Genomic DNA, 20026 nt, shown 5'->3' with positions numbered 1-20026 from the left:
CTTCCTGGCATCGGTCTGCAGCAGATGCAATTTATTTAAACTTATAAAATAAATGTATAGATTTATTTGTTGTCACTGAATGTTCTTTTTTAATTATTATTAATATTATAGCACTTTGGTCAGTGATATCCCCGTTTAAATATAAATAAATGTTACTTTCTTACTACCAGGTCCACGTCTGCGTCACCAGTGTTTAATGATCCACACTAGTTTGTTTGTTACAAACATCACAGAGACACTTTTATGCTCTTAAGGAGACCTGACGTCTCTTTATTGTTGCTCACAAACAAGGATCACACAACTAGGACACTTTTAGGGATTATTATTCATAGTATTAACAATCCAATTACGTATGTCTCCATTACAGACGATGTGTCCAACATTCTCTACTTTGACCACTTTTCCTTTATTGTCCGTATACTCATTTTCTCCACTATGAACAGCAAACAGCGCGTTATTGTAAATATATCCAGCACCAGAATCCCCCTAGAACGAGAGACAGAGAGAGAAAACATCGTGTCAGGTCAGCAACAGTCATTACAAACCACTGACCAACGTCTGATGGTGTCAAAGACAGTCTGGTACTTACCTCACAGCTGTTGCAGGCAAGAGGAGTCCAGTACACGCAATTTTCCTTGGTTATAGGATGAGGGCCTGATCTGTCCACCTTGATGTCGGCACACATGGAAGCAAGTTTCCCTGAATGAATAAAAAACAAGGATTCGTTTGACAATTCAAATTTTTGTCACCCAGTTTTTTTATGTGTATGTTTTAACGCAGTAGAAACAACCATCATGTAATAAAGACTCTATGGTTGTGTGATGATGACAGAGCCTTTCATTTCAGTGGTTCCTTGTTTCTTTTTATTCATTAGAAAACACAATAACTCATTTAAGACATAAGTTTAGATAAAGTACAACATCTCAAATAAACTAAAATGATCACACATTTAACAATCATCATAAAATATAAAAAGGTTGTCATTTCTAGACTTAAGTGTCTCATTTTTATCATTTATTTACAAGAAAACTTTATATATATATCCAACAGCAAGATCAACATTTCTACTAGAGATTCATCCAGTAAAAAGAAGTTTAAAGGCAGTAAATGTTGGTGCTTCATGCAGTTAGAGTTGGATAATGAGCTTTGTTCATTTAGTGTAAATCAAGTCTGTAATGTCTCACCAGTAGTTTTCTTAGCCTGTGTGTCCTTAGCAGGAATGACCATCTTTACAGGTTTTGTGGGGCTTATTTGTTTCATGACTTGGTCGCAGTCAGCTTCAGACACCAAGGGCATACCAGTCATGCCGGTGTTCCCTTTGATCAGCATGACGTCAGCAGTCTTGTGTGGAAAGGTTTTCTCCGAGGTGACTTTTAGATTTAAGTTGACGTCCTTAATGTCGTATTTCTTGCTGAGCCTGACAGATGAGCAAGAACACATTCATCATGAGTTAAATCTGAACCAGAATGAAAGTTTATCATCAGTTTACCAGACTGATCATGATCTAAACACCAACCAGGTTCACCCACAGAGGACACACACACCCTCACCTGCTGCTGCTGCACTGGAGTGAGAAAAGCTCACGGTGGAGGAAAGTTCATGAGTGTCCAACAATGTTCATTTCAAACTACACTTTGGGAAACTTACTTTTTTCTACCCTTGCAGTGTCCTGCAGTGATAACCCAGTTCCCGTCAATGACGGTACCAGAACAGTCGTTAATGAAAACAAAAGATTTGGTTTCATCAGCGGTGCACGGCCTTCCATTATTGACTCTCTTCTGGATGTCTCCAAGAGACACACCTGTGGATAAACACACACACACACACACACACACACACACACACACACACACACACACACACACACACACACACACACACACACACACACACACACACACACACACACACACAGGTCAGGAACATTGGTGTTTCCAGCTGGGAACGTCTCAAAGAACTGCAGCAGCTGATGAGGAGCCATGAACTCACCTGCCATCAGGAAGAGAGCGAGGACCACACAAGTCTTCATCACGCTGCTGAGACGGTTTTCCTCCAGAAGAAGATGCTCTGGTCAGAACAGAGGGCTGTTTTAAAGTCTTCATATCTCTGTGATCGGCCAATCATCTGCTGACACACTCGTCTCAGGGCTCCATACGGTCAACGCCTCCACATCCCTCCCTGATGACACCATGGATGCTGCTGGAATCCACCGTTGGATGGAGTTAAGATAGTTTGCATAAAACTAATGTTTAACCTGAGCAGAGATAGTCCAGTTCATTTCAAACTACAGTTTGGGATACTTACATTTTATATTCCTCGCAGTGTTTTGCAGTGAGAATCCAGTTCCCGTTCCCAATGACGGTACCAGAACAGATGAAACTAATAAGTAATCGGTTTTTGATCCCCGGGAAAACAAATCATTTGGACTCATCAGCGGTGCACGTCCTGCCCCCACTGACTCTCTTCTGGATGTCTGCAAGAGACACATCAGTGGATTAACACACACACTCGTGCAACACATCACTGTACTGGTGGGCGAACCCCAAAAACCTCCATCACTGTGCTACATAAGATAAGGTTTAAGACGAATATTCCTTTATTGATCTGACCTATGCAGGGTTCAGGGTTCAGGGTTCAGGGTTCAGGGTTCAGGGTTCAGGGTTCAGGGTTCAGCATTAGGACTGATGCTTTTCACCATTTATTTGGTTCCATTAGACACATTTCCACCAGCAGGAGTTCTGGGTAAATCCTCCACAGGAACCTCTAACAGGACTAACCGCCTCCTCGGCCCTTCAGCCAGCGTGTCTCCATTACACCGTAGTGCCACACGAGAACCTTAGAAAGGTCTTTAACGGTTCACAAACGGTTTGCAGGATTAAAGGAGACGGAACAGACCTGAACAAACTCACCAGTTCATCTATCGTTTTTGTCTTGTAATCTCCAACTTCATCAACTGTAGTTGTAGTAAAATGTCTCTGGTCCAAACATTACAAATGAGTTGTGATCACATGATTTATGATCATTTCAGAGTGCTGAACGTAATGTAGAAATCCAGAACAGCAGAGATCCCCTGCCAGGAGGTTCCTGTTGGTTAACCAGATAACCTCTCCTACTAAAAGGGATGTTTCTCCCCCCGTTCACAAGTTCACTTTGGCAGGGCCGTTCCTGGTAAAACCTACCTGGAACCCCCACTGGTGGAAACGCGCCTATTGGGTAATATTATTAGACAGCATGCCAATAATTTCCATTGCTTTGCTGATGTAAAGTATCTCACTAGCACAACTGTACTCCATTGTTTTTATTGTTCAACTCAAAACATACTCAGAGAACAGGAAGTATTTTGTGTCAGCAGGTAACTTTACATCTGAGCAGACTAGATTCACATATGGATTTCCCCAAGGTTCTCTCTGACACCAACAGTTTGCATAAAACTAACGTTTAACGTGAGCAGAAGAGTCCGGTTCAGTCTCAGGTGTGAGGTGTTGCAGAGTCACCTCAACTAAGTTGATGTAAATGTTTTAACAGGCAAAGTATCTTTATCAGTGTCTTACTCTCTCTTTATCTCTCTCTGTCACACACACACACACACACACACACACACACACACACACACACACACACACACACACACACACACACACACACACACACACACACACACACACACACACACACACACCTGCTCACCTGTCTGATATCCAGGAGTTGATGCAAATGTTCTTTAAACTTTCTCTGCTGCAGTTCTGTAGGAACTTTCATTCTTCACACCCAGCGCTTCTCTGGATATTTCTTATATAAGCTGTAGATGTAGATGTATTTTTATAAACGACACTGAAGCATGTTGGTGTATGAAATGTGTCATAAATGAACCTTCCATGTGGTTGCTTCTTTGTCGTTTGTAAGAGATCATTCAGGACAAAGGTCAGTGTGTGTGTGTGTTTCTGTGTGTGTAATCTTGATTTCAGATATGGTTTTTACATTCAGCTGCTGCACATGTAACACCAAGAGTACAAAGCTGCTTAAACCATCATGGAAAGAGAAGATCCTGAATGTCTAAAAAAACTAAAACTCCAACAAAACTACAGAATCACCGGTGTGGTCGGTGGTCAGAGTCAAAGCTGAAACCAGAATACTGAGGCTCTAAAGAACTCAAGTCTTTGGAAGAATGTCTCAAATGGACCAACAGTGACCTCATAAAACGTCACTTTTTTGCTGAGTTTCCCAAGTAAAAACCATCACCATGAGGAGATAAAACTGACATGTGTAGGTGTTTTTCTTGGTGTCTGGCTCAGATAGAAGGGCTGGAGACCCCACTCAGAAAAACAAGAACTGCTCCCTTTGAGAATAAAAAGACTGTAGGAGCAGTTTTAGGTGTGACATTTTATCTCCTACCTCTGTGGTTTCAGACAAATGTACCTTCGGCCGAAAAATATTTTGCATCATATTGGCATTTTAATTTTAATTTTAAATCTAATTTTAATTCTAAGTGATCTGTTTTTTTATTGGATATGTTTTTTATCTTTGTGTTGAATGCATGCATGAAAAAATGCACTGATGCTGCTGCTGCTGATGTAACACCTTAATTTCCTGCAAAGGATTAATAAAGTATCTATAAAAAATATATATAATAAAGCTTGTATTAACATTAACAGTATGGGTTTAGATCAGGCAGATCAACCTCCATGGCAGTAATTGAGTTGGTAGAGGAAATAAACTATATAGATGATAAGAAATATGCTATGGGAATATTTGTTGATCTAAAAAAAGCTTTCGACACAATTGATCATGAGATACTACTTAAAAAACTGGATAGGGATGACATCAGAGGGGTTGCATTTGATTGGATCAAGAGCTACATTAAAAACAGGCATCAATTTGTGCAGATGGGTCATCATTAGTCAAAGAGTCTGAATATTACCTGGGGTGTCCCACAGGGGTCAGTCTTAGGCCGGAAGCTCTGTATTTTTATATCAATGATATTTGTAGAGTTTCAAATGTACTTAAAGCAGCACTCTGTAACTTTTCCACCTTAATATCATATTGATATTATCTGGGAGTTTCACCCAGAGAAATTAAAGTAAAATATTTCAGGAGAAAAGGCACTCAGGTCCGTCACAAAGTGAGGCAGAGACAGTGATTCAATTTATACAAAAATAGGTTTGTTTTATTATTCAATTGTCTCTTTTTAAAAATTATCAGTAAAAGGAAATCATTCACTAGGGGGGATTTAAAAAGGGGACCAATCAGGGCTGAGACTTTCTGGTGTGGATGGGTCAACTAAGAGGGGATACTTAAAACACCACACGTGCAATAAAAGAAATAAAGTGAAAAACTTAAACACAGCACACAACAAAAGGCAGGGGGCACCACCACCGGACACCAATCCACCACCGTCGGCTCAGCACCTGAGAGGGGGGAAACCAGAGGACAGTTAGGGAACAAATTAACACAAAAAGAAATCAATAGACTTAAATTAAACGTAATTAGGCTCAACAATGACTTATTGGCCACCCAAAATATGCTAAATCACAAATACCTCAAAAGAAATATAAATAACTGAAACTAAACAACTATAAATTCCTGAATGAAAGAAAATACAAATAAACAGAACCAACAAGCACACAAAACAACAACCAATAAACCAAGTCCCACACTGTTCTCTCACACACACACACACACACACACACACACACACACACACACACACACACACACACACACACACACACACACACACACACACACACACACACACACACACACACACACACACACACACACACACACACACACACACACACACACACACACACACACACACACACACACACACACACACACACACACACTATAAAACTTGGCTGAACAGCAAGCAACAGCGCGCGGAGCAGCAATACGCTCAGCCAGCCAGCAGTCAAGCCAGGCAGAGCGAACACGGGCCGGGTCGGCCGGGTCGGCCGGGTCGGCCGTGGCAGCGGTGGTTAGCTCGAACAAGCAGCAGAAGCAAGCAGTCATTCAGCAGTAAAACAGCGTCTGAACGTCACGGAGCTCCGAAGCGACACGGTAGCTCCAGCAAGCAGCAGACGCAGGCAGTCATGCAGCAGCAAAGCGGCGTCTGAACGTCACGGTAGCTCCACAAGGCAAAGCAGCAGGGGTTTAGCGGTGGTTACATGGACATCTTTAACCTACAATAATAAATAAACATAACGTAAGAAACTACAAGTGGCTGGCAGAGAAAGCCATTGTCACTGAACACCTACCAATCAGGCAGTCCTGGCCATTACGGCATGGAAAGAGAGGTCAGCGCAGCACATGCGCAACCTGTAAACAAACACACAGGTTGCTGCGTGTGAAACGCCAAGGAGGATGACGCGGGAGGAGAAAGCTCACTTACCGGCAGTAAGCAGCGTACAGAACGGTACAAGCGGTGAGCAGCATAAGCAACAGCATTCAACACAGGGACAGAGTGACATGAGCTTGGACACTTCCACGTCACTTGCACCTGTGAAGAAGCATTATGCTGTCACGGTCTGAGGTTGAGTGGGTGTGTCTGGCTCTTCCCCACCTACCTGGCAACACCTGCAATCACTCTGGTGCAATCAGGCCCACAGCATTTAAGCCTCAGTCACTCTTCAATCCATGCCAGATTGTCTTGTGTTCTCCAAGCCTTCAAGCCGTATATCAAGCCAAGTGAGTTCTCCAAGTTTTTGACCCTTTGACCTCTTGATCTTTTTCTGACCCCAGACCTTGTTTTTGCCTAAGCCCTTGCCGGTACCTCTGCCTTCGCTGACAGCCTTTTTGGACCTTGACCTTTGCCTGCCCCTCAACAGATTTTTGCCTGATCCTTGCCTGCTCTGATTATTCCAATAAATCTTTTGAACCATTTTCCCTTTGTCTGCATTTTGTGTCCATTCCTCGTGTGCCTGACACATGCAGAAACACCCAAACGAGCCTCTACACCCAGGGGCGGAAGTGACGGACGTCAAGTGGCAACGAAGCCCGGCCCCCGGGAGCAAGAGAAAGACAGGTATTGCAACCCCCCTTTTATACCGTCACTGCCCACTAGAAGTGACGTCACAGGACCGAGGACTGTCCTGCTACACACGGTTCGGGTATTTTGTAAAATTGTGCAGGGCTGATCTGCAAAATATAAGAAATGGGCATTCAGTTATTCACAGGTTATAAAGTATTTTTTTATTTTGTCAGTAAGTATGTTGGACTACTAATTTATGAAGAAGTCCCTCTAAAAAATGTGACAGGAAAAAGGTGCAGTAGAAACGCTGAAACAGGACAGGGGGGCGGGGGTGACTTCACTTCAATAAAACCAAGTTGAACTTAGTGATTTTCAACATGGTCATATTATATTGTTTAGCAAAAAATAGATACATTACATCTTCGCTATCCATCCTGCAAACGGCCGCTGAAAACAGAAAAGTCGTTTTGAAAGTCTGTCCCTTCTTCTCTCATCAAAACAAATGCAGCGACGGGGACAGGAGTTTTCCGGCAGTACGCGCTGGTGCTCATGGGAAATGTAGTTCTTTCTGGTAAAGCACTACCGCTTTTGTCCAAAGGAGCCGCCAAACTCAACAAAAGCTGAACGTTACATTGTGCTGCTTTAAAGGGGACCTATTATGAAAAACACGTTTTTTCTTGTTTTAACATACTGTATATAAAGTGGTCTCCCCTCACCCTGCCAACACAGGAAAGATGAAATCCCATGAATTTCTGCAAGGTCTGTACCCCCGCCCGGCAGAATCCCCCAGTGTCATGTGACTTCTACGAGCCGTTCAGAATCTGCGCCTGTCGTGATGTCACGACAGGCACTCATTTCCATAGGTCGGCCTCCGCTGCTGAAACCACGCCCACAACCAGCTCTCTCCACCGACTTGAGCTTCAGCCATTGTTTAGAAGCGGGGAATCGTGTGGCTGTTTCAACAGCGAGGGAGAGTTAAAATGAGGTTTTGCATCGACATTTACCCTCATAAAAGGATCAGTTCCAACAGTATGGACCCGGCAACTGCACACGAGTCAGCGGTATGTGGCGTAAATTTTTTATGTTATTTATATTTGTATGATCTTTGCATGGGCAAGTATTTAGCTTAGCTCCGGAGCACCAGGGCCGCATACGGAGCTGCTCACGGACCGGACCGGTGAGGAGCTTCGGCGGCTCTATTAGTACCGTAATACATTTTTCTTCTGTTCATGGTTTCAGATCTTCCAAGCACCTGAAGCTTCAACGACACATTCAGAAGACGCACAGTCCTTCCTTGAGCCAGCAATAGTGCATACATGTTATTTATATACAACTTATGTTTTATTTTTTTTACAATAAAGTTGCCATTTGTGAAAATTCAGTGTTGTGATTTCTTTACAGTTAACATGATTCATTTGTCTTGTAACATAAGAAATGAAATGATGAGGAATCAGAGTAAATATACTGGTGTACCTGTTTAGAAGCCGAGGTGACTAAAGGCTGATTTATGGTTCCGCGTTACACCAACGCAGAGCCTACGGCGTAGGGTACGCGTCGATTTAACGCAGAACCGTAAATCAGGCTTAAGATCCGTTTCCCCCGTGTAACTGAATGAGAGCGTCCGACTATCGCGTCGAGCTGCGGGACATCGGACGCTCTCTGTCCACACTGAAACCGTTAAACTCGCGGCCAGTTAGGACAGTCCAATACAAAAAAAATAAAGCAATGGAATTGATTTTGTCGCCGAAGCTCTCTCGCATGGAACACGCTTTGTGTACGCAGCCGGCTCTTCTCCCCGGAGCGAGGCTTTGTTCCCTCCCCTGCTACACGTCAATCAAGCAGCCAATCAGCACAGAGCCTCATTATTATAGCCCCGCCCCTAAGAATCACTCATAGAAAAGGAGGTTAGAAGCGGTAAAAATAAAGACATGGCCCACAGGTAGAATTTCTGATTTATGTAAAAAAAACAAGCTTTAGATTGTTTTTAAGGCATTCAAGGCCTGTTTAAAATATACATTAAATGCCATAATAGGTCCCCTTTAAATAAGTGTTTCAGCTGATCTGAGGTTTCTGGGAGTTTGTTCCAGACTTGTGGAGCATAAAAGCTGAATGCAGCTTCTCCATGTCTGATTCTGACTCTGGAACTGATAAAAAAAACCAGATCCAGACGACCTGAGGGGTCTGGAAGGTTCATACTGGGTCAGGAGGTCCCTGATGTGTTCTGGTCCTGGACCATTCAGATCTTTCGAGACCAGCATCAGAACTTTAAAGTCTGCCCTCTGACAGACAGGCAGCCAGCATGAAGACCTCAGAGCTGGACTGATGTGGACTGATGTGGACTGATGTGGACTGATGTGGACTGATGTGGACTGATGTGGTCCACTTTGCTGGTCTTAGTGAGGATTCGAGCAGCAGAGTTCTGACTGAGCTGCAGCAGTCTAACTGATCTTTTAAGGTGGACTGTAAAGATGCTGTTACAATAATCAAACTACTAAAGATTGGGGCGGCAGTAGCTCAGGTGGTAGAGCGGGTCGTCCAATGATCGGAATGTCGGCGGTTCGAATCCCGCTCTGTCCCAGTTTGCTGTCGTAGTGTCCTTGGGCAAGACACCTTACCCACTTTGCCCCGTGTGAATGTGTATGAATGTTGGTGGTGGTTGGAGGGGCCGTTTGGCGCGATATGGCAGCCACGCTTCCGTCAGTCTGCAGGGCAGCTGTGGCTACAAAACGTAGCTCAACACCAGTGAGGATGTGTATGAATAAATAATGATCTCTGTAAAGCGCTCTGGGTGCCTTGAAGGGCACTATATAAAACCAGGTCATCATTATTATAAAAATGAATGCTGAACTAGTGTCTCCAGGTCCTGCTGAGACATCAGATATTTTAACCCTGATATATTAGTAGGCTGACCTTTTTATAAATGTAGGTCTTAGTCCATCACTACACTCAGAGTTCTGGCCTGGTTGGTAGTTTTTAGGTGTTTAGATTGAAGCTCTGTGGTGACCTGTAATCTCTAAAGATAATTACCTCAGTTTTGTTTTTGCTTAACTGGAGAAAGTTGTGGCACTTTCAGTCATTAATCTCCTCAATCACCAAAAACCTGTACAGGGCCTCGGCCTCCTGGTGACATTGCAATATACATCTGTGTGTCATCTGCATAGCTATGGTAGTTCATTTTGTAGTTGGTTATAATCTGTTCCAGTGGGAGCATGTGGATGTTGAACAGAAGACGCCCCAGGATGGAACCTTGGGGAACTCCATATGTGAATCTAGTCTGCTCAGATGTGGAGTTACCTGTTGACGCAAAATACTTCTCGTTCTCTGAGTATGTTTTGGGTTGAGCTATAAGAACAATGGAGTGCAGTTGTGCTAGTGAGATACTTTACATCAGCAAAGCAATAGAAATTATCTGCATGCTGTCTAATAATATTACCCCATAGGCGCGTTTCCACCAGTGGGGGTTCCCGCTGCTGCTTCCACCTGCCTGCGCCTGGTCCAGGTTTCTTCCCTCCTAAAGGGGAGTTTTTCTTGCCACTGTTTGGCTTAAGGTTTTTCTCCCACTAGGGGAGTTTTTACCTGCCATTGTTTATGTAACAATTGCTCTGGGGTTTATGTTCTGGTCTCTGGAAAGATCCTAGAGACAACTTTTGTTGTATTAGACACTATATAAATAACATTGAATTGAATTTAATTCAATTCAATGTACTGAACACGTTCATTAGCACGTTCAATGAAGAAACAATCCCAGAATAAATTCTGAGGGAGGACAGTCCAGTAGTTACCAAGATGAACTGGCAGCAGGTACAGATCAACAGCAAATAACTGTTTCAACAATTTTTCACCATTTTATAGACCAAAATCTAATTTACTTTTTGTATCAGTAGCAGCTAAATATAAGCAGCTATTTACTATAGTAATCTGACGTTGAAATAATTTACAGACAAAAAATATTTGAACCTTTTGATGAGTAAGGGAGAAAAAAGCACTGGACTGGGGGCTTATAGTTTTGTGTTGATGGCATTTAAATATACATTTGACGGAATAATGAGCTTTTGGTGATAACTTACCCATATGTGTGTGCAGAACCTGCTGAAGTGTGTTGGTTATTATCTTTGGTTCATACTGTCTGTAAAGAAATAAAAGTGGAAGTAAATGTAAGAACTGCTGCTTTTTCCGTCCTCTGGACCGAATAAAACGACGTTTTCCTCCTCATTCTCGGTCTGTTCCTCCCTCCATCAATTCTGCTCAAGTGTCTTTGCACCTAAAACGTTTGATTTTCTGCAACAAACTGAAAACCTTGTGTAGTGACTTGAATGGATTTGACCCAAACCAAACCTACAAGTCACTGAGGCGCTGATTAACCTTAAACAGATGCATGTCAGTTATTTTTAATGAATGTCCATAAACATCCTTTATGATGCTCAAAAAAGTGGTATTTATTGGTATACAAAAGCTCCTTTGTCAACAACGAACTACATGCACTTATATAACTTGCATGAGATCAGTAAAACAAGACCAACAAAAACTGCAACATGCAAAGCCAAAAGGAAACGGTCAAAAAACTGTGTGCTCACCAGCAACCAGCACACCTGCCCGTGATCAGCCTCACCTTTATAAAACCTATTCCCTGGATCCATACACCACCTACAGCGCAAGAAATGGAGCTACAATTCACACACCCCTGTCATTAATGGGAAGCACATCACAATATAAATTGGCTCTAACACACCGGCCCGTAATAGTTAATGTCAATAAACATAACAATTACATTCAACTTCAAAAATAGAAAGAGACAAATTGTATACAATTATATTGTTACAAAACACACCATGAACCTTGTTTCAATCAGAATGGAAAATGTGAGCTTAAACCGTAAGAGGGTGCAGCTTCCTGCAACAGACAAAGCTTAGTCACAGGCCTAATATGTTTGTCTTTGTCTGAAGACGCACAGAACGCACCAAGCCTTTCTTGTCTGAGAAGGTTTCCAAAACTCTGCCAAGCAGCCAAGAACCACGAGGAGCTGCAGAGTCAGCCACAACAACAAGGTCTCCAGGTACAAAACCTCTTCTCTTTTGGTTCTTTTGCCGTTCTTGTAGCAAAGGGAGGTACTCTTGTACTCATCTTTTCCAGAAGAGGTCAGCAATGTATTGAACCTGTCTCCACTTCTCTTTTTGATGACAGTCATTCTTTGCTTCTTCCAACTGATGGTTTAAATCCATCAAATCTTTCTTGCCCTGATCAAGGTCGTCAGAGATTTTGCTCAACTCTGCATTAGATTCTTTCAGGTTCTCATTTTCTCGCTGGGCTTGAGCTAAACTCTGCTGCAGTTGTTCAAATTCATGATTCCTATCCTGTAAATCTTGTGATGTGGATTGTGATTGCTCTCGCAGTGTTTTTTCTTTGAGGATAATTTGTTTGAGTTTTTTTGTCTTTTCGCTCAGGACAATTTTCAATGCATTGAGCTCCTGTTTCAGAGTTTTTTTTCCATGCATAAACGTAACTCCTCATGCTCATGCCTGATATCTTCGAGTTCAGCATTATGCTTTGACATTTGCTTTTGGAACCGTTCCTTGTTTAGTTTAGTTTATTTAGCACATACAATAAAAATAACATCACACAAATAAGTGCAATTAAAAGAAAACTGTGCAGGGAGGAGCGAGTGAGCCAGTAGGCTTATGAGGAGCCCCCACCTAATAACATTTAACAATATAGTTATGAGCATACAAAATCATAAAATAAAAATAAATAATACATCATAAAATTGCAAGCAGAACAGAAATGAAAATAAAAAAATACTGTAGATCTATGACACATGATCATGAAAATATGAATATTATGCTGAACAAATGGCAACACAGAATATGAAGTACAAAAGAAACATTAACAGTGGGAAAAGCAAGAGCTTTCTTGACTACATTGTTGAATTAAATCTCTTGAGCGACTTTTGAAAATGGATAGGGACCTACAATTGTTTGCAATCTGATACCAACTATTCCAGACTTTGACACCTCTAAACCTAAACAGAAAATGGCTTCTAGATTCCAGACATTTCTGCGGATGTCGGGCGAGGGCCTGCCGTGTTGAGTAGGAATGAAATTGAGAGTTTGTAGCAAAGTATGAACTAAAGTGCTCAGGAACATTTCCTTCTGAGGAAAATATCTTGTAAAGAAAAATGCATATTTGGTAACTGTTGATGTCATAAATAGTAAGTTAAATAAAGGAGCAGCAGTAGAATCCCAGACAGATCGAGATGCAAGTCTTACAAAACGATTCTGGAGAATTAAGATTTTATGGAGAGTAGTTGTAAATGTACTCCCCCAAACAATATTGCAATATGAAAGGTGAGGATAGATTAGACTATAATAAAGAATTAAAGCTGCAAGCAGCTCCTTTTCGCTCAGAACAATTTTCCACGAGCAGAGGAGCTGAATGGCTTCTTTGCTCGCTTTGAGACATCACAGCAGCGCTCAGCTGCTCCAGCCCCGCCCCCACCAGGATCCTCCATCACTCCACTCACTGTACAGGAGCATGACGTCAGACTGGTGCTCCTGACAGTTAACACCAAGAAAGCTGCCGGCCCAGACGGAGTTCCAGGCAAGGTGCTCAGCGCGTGCGCCCACCAGCTCACCCCCACCTTCACCAGGATCTTCAACACCTCCCTGGCCCAGGCAGTCGTCCCGTCCTGCCTGAAATCTGCTACCATCATCCCGGTGCCGAAAAAGTCTCCCGCCACCAGCCTTAATGATTACCGCCCAGTGGCCCTCACCCCGGTAATCACCAAGTGCCTCGAGAGACTAGTTCTTCACCACATTAAGAACCACCTCCCCCCGGACTTTGACCCATTCCAGTTCGCCTATCGAGCTAATAGATCCACTGAGGACGTCATCGCCGTAGCTCTACACTCTGCTCTGACCCACCTGGAGCAACAGCAGAGCTACGTCCGGATGCTTTTCGTGGACTACAGCTCTGCATTCAACACTATAATCCCAGACATCCTCATTAGAAAACTGACCACCATGGTCCTGCCCCCTCTCACGTGCACCTGGATAAAAAACTTTCTCACCAACCGTCCCCAGAACGTGAGACTCAGTCCCCACCTGTCCTCCACCCGCCTGCTGAGCACCGGCTCTCCACAGGGCTGTGTGCTGAGCCCCCTCCTGTACAGCCTCTACACCAATGACTGCAGCCCGACCCACAACAACAACCTGATAGTGAAGTTTGCTGACGACACTACGATGGTCGGACTCATCTCAAAGGGGGACGAGGAGCCTACAGAGAGGAGGTCCTGAAGTTGACAGCCTGGAGCTCAGAGAACAACCTCACTCTGAACACCGGGAAAACGAAGGAGATAATTGTCAACTTCAGAACACCGACCCAGCCCCCCTCTACATCAACGGCCAGAGAGTGGAAAGGGTCCAAACCTTCCGGTTTCTTGGCCTCCTCATCTCCGACAGCATCTCCTGGTCTGAGAACATCAACGCCATCACCAAAAAGGCTCAGCAGCAGCTGCACTTCCTAAGGGTCCTCAGGAGATACAAGCTGGACTCCAACCTGCTGCTGACCTTCTACCTCTCATCTCTGACGGACATTTACACCTCCCGCTGCCTCAGCAGAGCCACTTACATTATTAAAGACAGCTCCCACCCCGGCTCTGACCTGTTTGACCTGCTGCCTTCAGGAAGACGCTACAGAGTCATCAGGTCAAAAACAAACAGACTCAAAAACAGTTTTTTCCCCAAAGCCATAATCACCCTGAACAACATGTGAATTATCTTCGTTACTGTTTTTCTTTTTAACTGTGCAATACTTCTCCCGGACTCTGTGCAATATTCCTACATTCCTACATGTGTATATACTGTCATCTGTAAAAAAAAAAAAAAAAAAATATTCAAATGCACCTTAACCTTTTTTATATTTTTTATATTTCTTATATTTCTTATTGTTTGCACTACTGTTATTTGTCTTGCACTGGAGAGGTGATGCTGCTTCAAATCTCACTGTACCCAGGTACACTGACAATAAAGTATTCTGATTCTGATTCTGATTCAGTGCATTGAGCTCCTGTTTCAGAGTTTTTTTTCCATGCATCCAAGTAACTCCTCATGCCTGATATCTTCGAGTTCAGCATTATGCTTTGACATTTACTTTTGGAACTGTTCCTTGTGCTCCTGTTCAGCTAACCTGGAAGCCTCTTCTGCTCTCGCCAGTTTCTCCTCCAGCAGCTGTTTAAGCTTCAACACCTCTGAAAGTTCAGCAGAAAGCTCCTCTAACTCTCCTTGCTTTGCATCAAGTTTCTCTAAAGTCTTCAGGTTCATATCTTCAATGTGTGCTTGGAACTGCAGCTCTTTATCTTTCAGAAGGGTCTCAATTTCAGCTCCTTGTTTTTCCTTGAACTCCAGAGCAACATATTTGGGTTATTAAAAACCCGAATATGACCCCTGGGGTTATTCCTTTTAAAACCTGAATATTGGGTCATGTAAACACCAAACGGAATATCCCCATCAAACGGAACAGGAATCTGTTTTCTGCGCATGCTCTGTTCACAAGGAATCCTGGTCTTTTGAGTCCAGGAAGTTTTTATAAACACGGAGAAACCAAGACCAGGAGGAGACTAATCACTTCATAAATGTAATGAAGGATATGAACATTTCTGCATTTGTAGACGGTAGAAAGTACCGGGATAGAAGATTTACAAGAAGGAGAGAGAAAAGTTGCGCGAAGCAGCATTTGTTTTGGATTTGGATACAGGAAGAAGAAGCGGAAATGACGGGAATTGCATCATGATGTTCTCCGTGCGTCGCTGGTTTGATCCAGATATCCCAAATGATTAATTATCATGTAAACGGAATATTACGAATGTTTCAGTAACCGGAATATTAGCAATAACCCGAATTTTGACTGCATGTAAACGTAGTCAATAAGTCAACACCTGCCTTTATGCTGGGAATACAAACATCAGCGAGGTATGACCACTTAGCCAGCTCTTCCTGTGTGACAATGTTGATGGTCACAGGCATTTTTCTTTGGGTGAGAACTTCTGGGAGGGTGTAAAAGGAGTTACTATTGAGACCAGCCACCTTCAAACCTTTCAGAGAGAGTTAGTTGGAACCACCTTTTCCTGTCCCATTGTACGTAAAAGAAAGTTGGTTTTCCTACCAGTCACGTTCAACTTTTGCGTAAGCTGGTCAGAGGAAAAGGTAGCTGAACTGCCGGCGTCAAGAAAGGCGTAAGTCTGCAGTATCTCTTTTTATAGACTTAACCTGAACAGGTGAAATAGACAGGATGCTATGAGGTGCCGTGAGGGACATAATTCTGAATTAGTGTTCATAAACACATATGAAATCCAAAACCTTTTATACACACAGGTGAAATGCTCTTACACATACAACTGGAAATGTTCATAAACACATATGAAATCCAACTCTTTTACACACTATACTGAAAACCTCTCACACTCACTTGTGAAATCTCTCATACACACAGGTGAAATGCTCTTATACATACAACTGGAAATGTATCCACTCACATATACAACTGAAATGTGCTCACAGATACTACTGAAACGCTCTTACACAAACTAGTGAAATCCTTTCATACTCACTAGTGAAATCCTCTTATACTCACTAGTGAAATCCTCTTATACTCACTAGTGAAATCCTTTCATACTCACTAGTGAAATCCTCTTATACTCACTAGTGAAATCCTTTCATACTCACTAGTGAAATCCTCTTATACTCACTAGTGAAATCCTTTCATACTCACTAGTGAAATCCTCTTATACTCACTAGTGAAATCCTTTCATACTCACTAGTGAAATCCTCTTATACTCACTAGTGAAATCCTCTTATACTCACTAGTGAAATCCTCTTATACTCACTAGTGAAATCCTCTTATACTCACTAGTGAAATCCTTTCATACTCACTAGTGAAAATTTCAGTAGAAACGGAAGTCATTTCAGTAGAAACGGAAGTCATTTCAGTAGAAACGGACGTAATTTCAGTAGAAAGGGAAGTGGGTTGGTTAGCGCGATTTTTTTTTTTTTTTTTTCCCGGGAGTTATTTTGATTGCTTGATAGAGCAATCAAAATAACTGCAGCAGCCAAAAACAACTGACTGAAGCAACAGCTTTACTGAATAATATATTAGCTTCAGCAGAGACTATAAGGACCCTGTCAGGTGTTTTTACTGCGGGGCTACAGCCCCCCCCCCCCCGCCTCCCTGGTGACTGAGTGCAGATGTGCTGGATGAGCCTCACGTCACTTTTCCCATCACGGCAGCTGCGTCAGAGCATCCCGTTAGCAATGGCAACAACTACAGTTTTGAGAGGATACACACCACGTTATCAAACCCCAAAGTGCTTTCGCACATGGAATACTGGCAGAAAGCTATCACGCGGCTGCCGATGTTCTGTCGATTTCTACTGCTTCGTCGAAATATGCTACCACCGCATAAACCGAAAGCGCCTGTCTATCGATTTTTGCTACCCTATCAAAAAATGCTACCTAATGGTTTTCTACCTTTTGTAGAGCTACAATTTTACTGTTTTACTCCCTAGCCCACGTCCTTTTCCCCCCAAGTGGTCCTTGTCTCTTGCCAGGCCGTCATTGTAAATAAAAATGTGTTCTTAATGACCTGCCTGGTTAAATAAAGGCCAATAACGGAATGGATATCAAATAAAGTGATAAAATAGTTTTTTTTCTCTTTATCATATAATGTTCACAAAGTGTAATGCAATTCATGTCATGGGTAGTGTATTTTGAAGGATCAAATACTCAACATCCCATATTATCCATGTTAAATCTATTTAATGGTAGCATAATTTGATAGTCCAGTAACATCCTATCAAATAATGCTCCCGTCACTTAATGCATTCAGGTAAGATACTAATCACCTCACTGCCACTGCAGGATGAATGTCAGCATACTTACATCCCCCAATTTATCCATTTTGTGATCACTATTTTTGGATTGATAATAAGTATAAAATAATAAGAAATAAAAGTAAAGGCACACAAACAGTCTCAATTTCTCGTTTCAAAAGAAGAGTCTGCTAAGTTCAGAAAATTAGCCTACATTTAATAACATAATAACAATAATAAATAAAAGTTAACGAACACAAACAACAACAAAATGCCAAACAGAGTAGTTCAGCCACATTTCTGGCACTTATGTGAGACTTTGTCATAGTGGATACATTCAAAATGTGCCCACCTACTGCAGGACTCGCACTGCACCTACAAACAAATTAAAGATATACATTCATTTAAATTAATAATACAATACAAAGCACTATGGCTGGACAATTAATATAAAAATAATGGAAACCGACATTTAGGAACTTTATTGGACTTAATCTTGCTCATGTGAATCAATCATGGCGCAGAACCACAAAGTAGCATTTCTCAACGGGTAGCATCAAACATAACACCGTGATGGTAAAAGTGACGTGAGGCTCATCCAGCAGTCACCGGGGGGGTTGTAGTCTCTGCTGAAACTAATATATTATTGAGTAAAGTTGTTGCTTCAGTCAGTTGTTTTTGTCTGCTGCAGTTATTAGGGCCCGAGCACCTTCAGTGCGAAGGCCCTATTGTATTTGCAGGAATTTTTCTTCTTATTATTATTTTTCTTCTGACAAAGTGATGGCCTTTTTGCCCCCCTTAACATGCCCAAAAAGTCACCAAATTTTGCACCCAAGTCAGGCCTGGCGAAAAATTTGATATTTAATGGTTTGCATTAATGGGCGTGGCAAAATGGCTCAACAGCGCCCCCTTGAAAACTTTGTGCCTCAAGCCCCACGATACGGTTTGACGTACATGCACGAAAATCGGTACACACCTGTATCATGGCGCAACTTAAAGAAAAGTCTCTGGGCGTCATGTCGAGAAACCGAACAGGAAGTCGGCCATTTTGAATTAATCGTGTCATTTTGGCGAAATTTATGCCTTCCTTCGGCAGTTAATTCAGCCCGAACCGTAACGTTCCCCCAAGTGTGTTATACATCAAAATGTGCGTCTCCATCCTCCGACCCCACGCATTACTTTTCTCTTTCAAAAGCGTTACCGTGGCGACGCTAGACGCCAAAAAGCGTGCCCACCCTTCATCTGATTGGTCCAGACTGAAAAAACTTTGCGCCTCAAGCCCCATAATACGCTTTGACGTACATGAACGAAAATCGGTACACACCTGTATCATGTCGCAACTAAAAGAAAAGTCTCTTGGCGCCATGGCCGAAACCGAACAGGAAGTCGGCCATTTTGAACATTCTGCATTAATCGCATAATTTTGGAGCAATATATGCCATTCCTTCGAGAATTAATTCAGCCCGAACCGTATCGTGAACCCAGATGTGTTATACATCAAAATGTGCGTCTCCACCCTGCGACTACACGCATTACTTTTCTCTTTCAAAAGTGTTACCGTGGCGACGCTAGTCGCCAACAAGCGCACCCCCCCTTCATCTGATTGGTCCATATTTGATAGTTCCCCAAAAGGCACCAAATTTGGCATGTAAGACAGGCCTGGCGATAAATTTGATATTTCATGGTTTGCATTAATGGGCGTGGCCCAACGGCTCAACAGCGCCCCCCGGAAAACTTTGTGCCTCAAGCCCCACAATACGGTTTGACGTACATGCACGAAAATCGCTACACACCTGTATTATGGAACAACTTAAAGAAAAGTCTCTTGGAGCCATGGCCGAAACCGAACAGGATGTCGGCCATTTTGAATAAATTGTGTCATTTTGGCGAAATTTATGCCATTCCTTCGGCAGTTAATTCAGCCCGAACCGTAACGTGCACCCAGGTGTGTTATACACCAAAATGTGCGTCTCCATCGTGCGACTACACGCATTACTTTTCTCTTTCAAAAGTGTTACTGTGGTGATGCTAGACGCGAAAAAGCGCACCCACCCTTCATCTGATTGGTCCATATTTGATAGTTCTCCAAAAGTCACCAAATTTGGCATGCAAGCCAGGCCTGGCGATACATTTGATATTTCATGGTTTGCATTAATGGGCGTGGCCTAACGGCTCAACAGCACCCCCTAGAATAC

General features: G+C 42.6%; 1 protein-coding gene across 1 annotated transcript; it reads right to left on the bottom strand.

The window, feature by feature from the left end:
- Positions 1-270: 270 nt before the first annotated feature.
- On the bottom strand, positions 271-2193 carry LOC133422475 (alpha- and beta-fibrinogenase OhS1-like). Its single transcript, XM_061712485.1, has 5 exons — positions 1990-2193; positions 1648-1801; positions 1185-1417; positions 590-699; positions 271-486 (listed from the first exon to the last, which is right to left on the bottom strand). Exons 1-5 carry the CDS (start codon positions 2027-2029, stop codon positions 313-315), a joined length of 711 nt encoding a protein of 236 aa, XP_061568469.1. The 5' UTR covers positions 2030-2193; the 3' UTR covers positions 271-312.
- Positions 2194-20026: the final 17833 nt, after the last annotated feature.

This window comes from Cololabis saira, chromosome 21 (genome assembly GCF_033807715.1).
Source record: "Cololabis saira isolate AMF1-May2022 chromosome 21, fColSai1.1, whole genome shotgun sequence".
Lineage (NCBI taxonomy): Eukaryota > Metazoa > Chordata > Actinopteri > Beloniformes > Belonidae > Cololabis > Cololabis saira.
The sequence above is the reverse complement of the archived record's forward strand: the minus strand, read 5'-3'. Positions and strand labels throughout refer to the sequence as shown.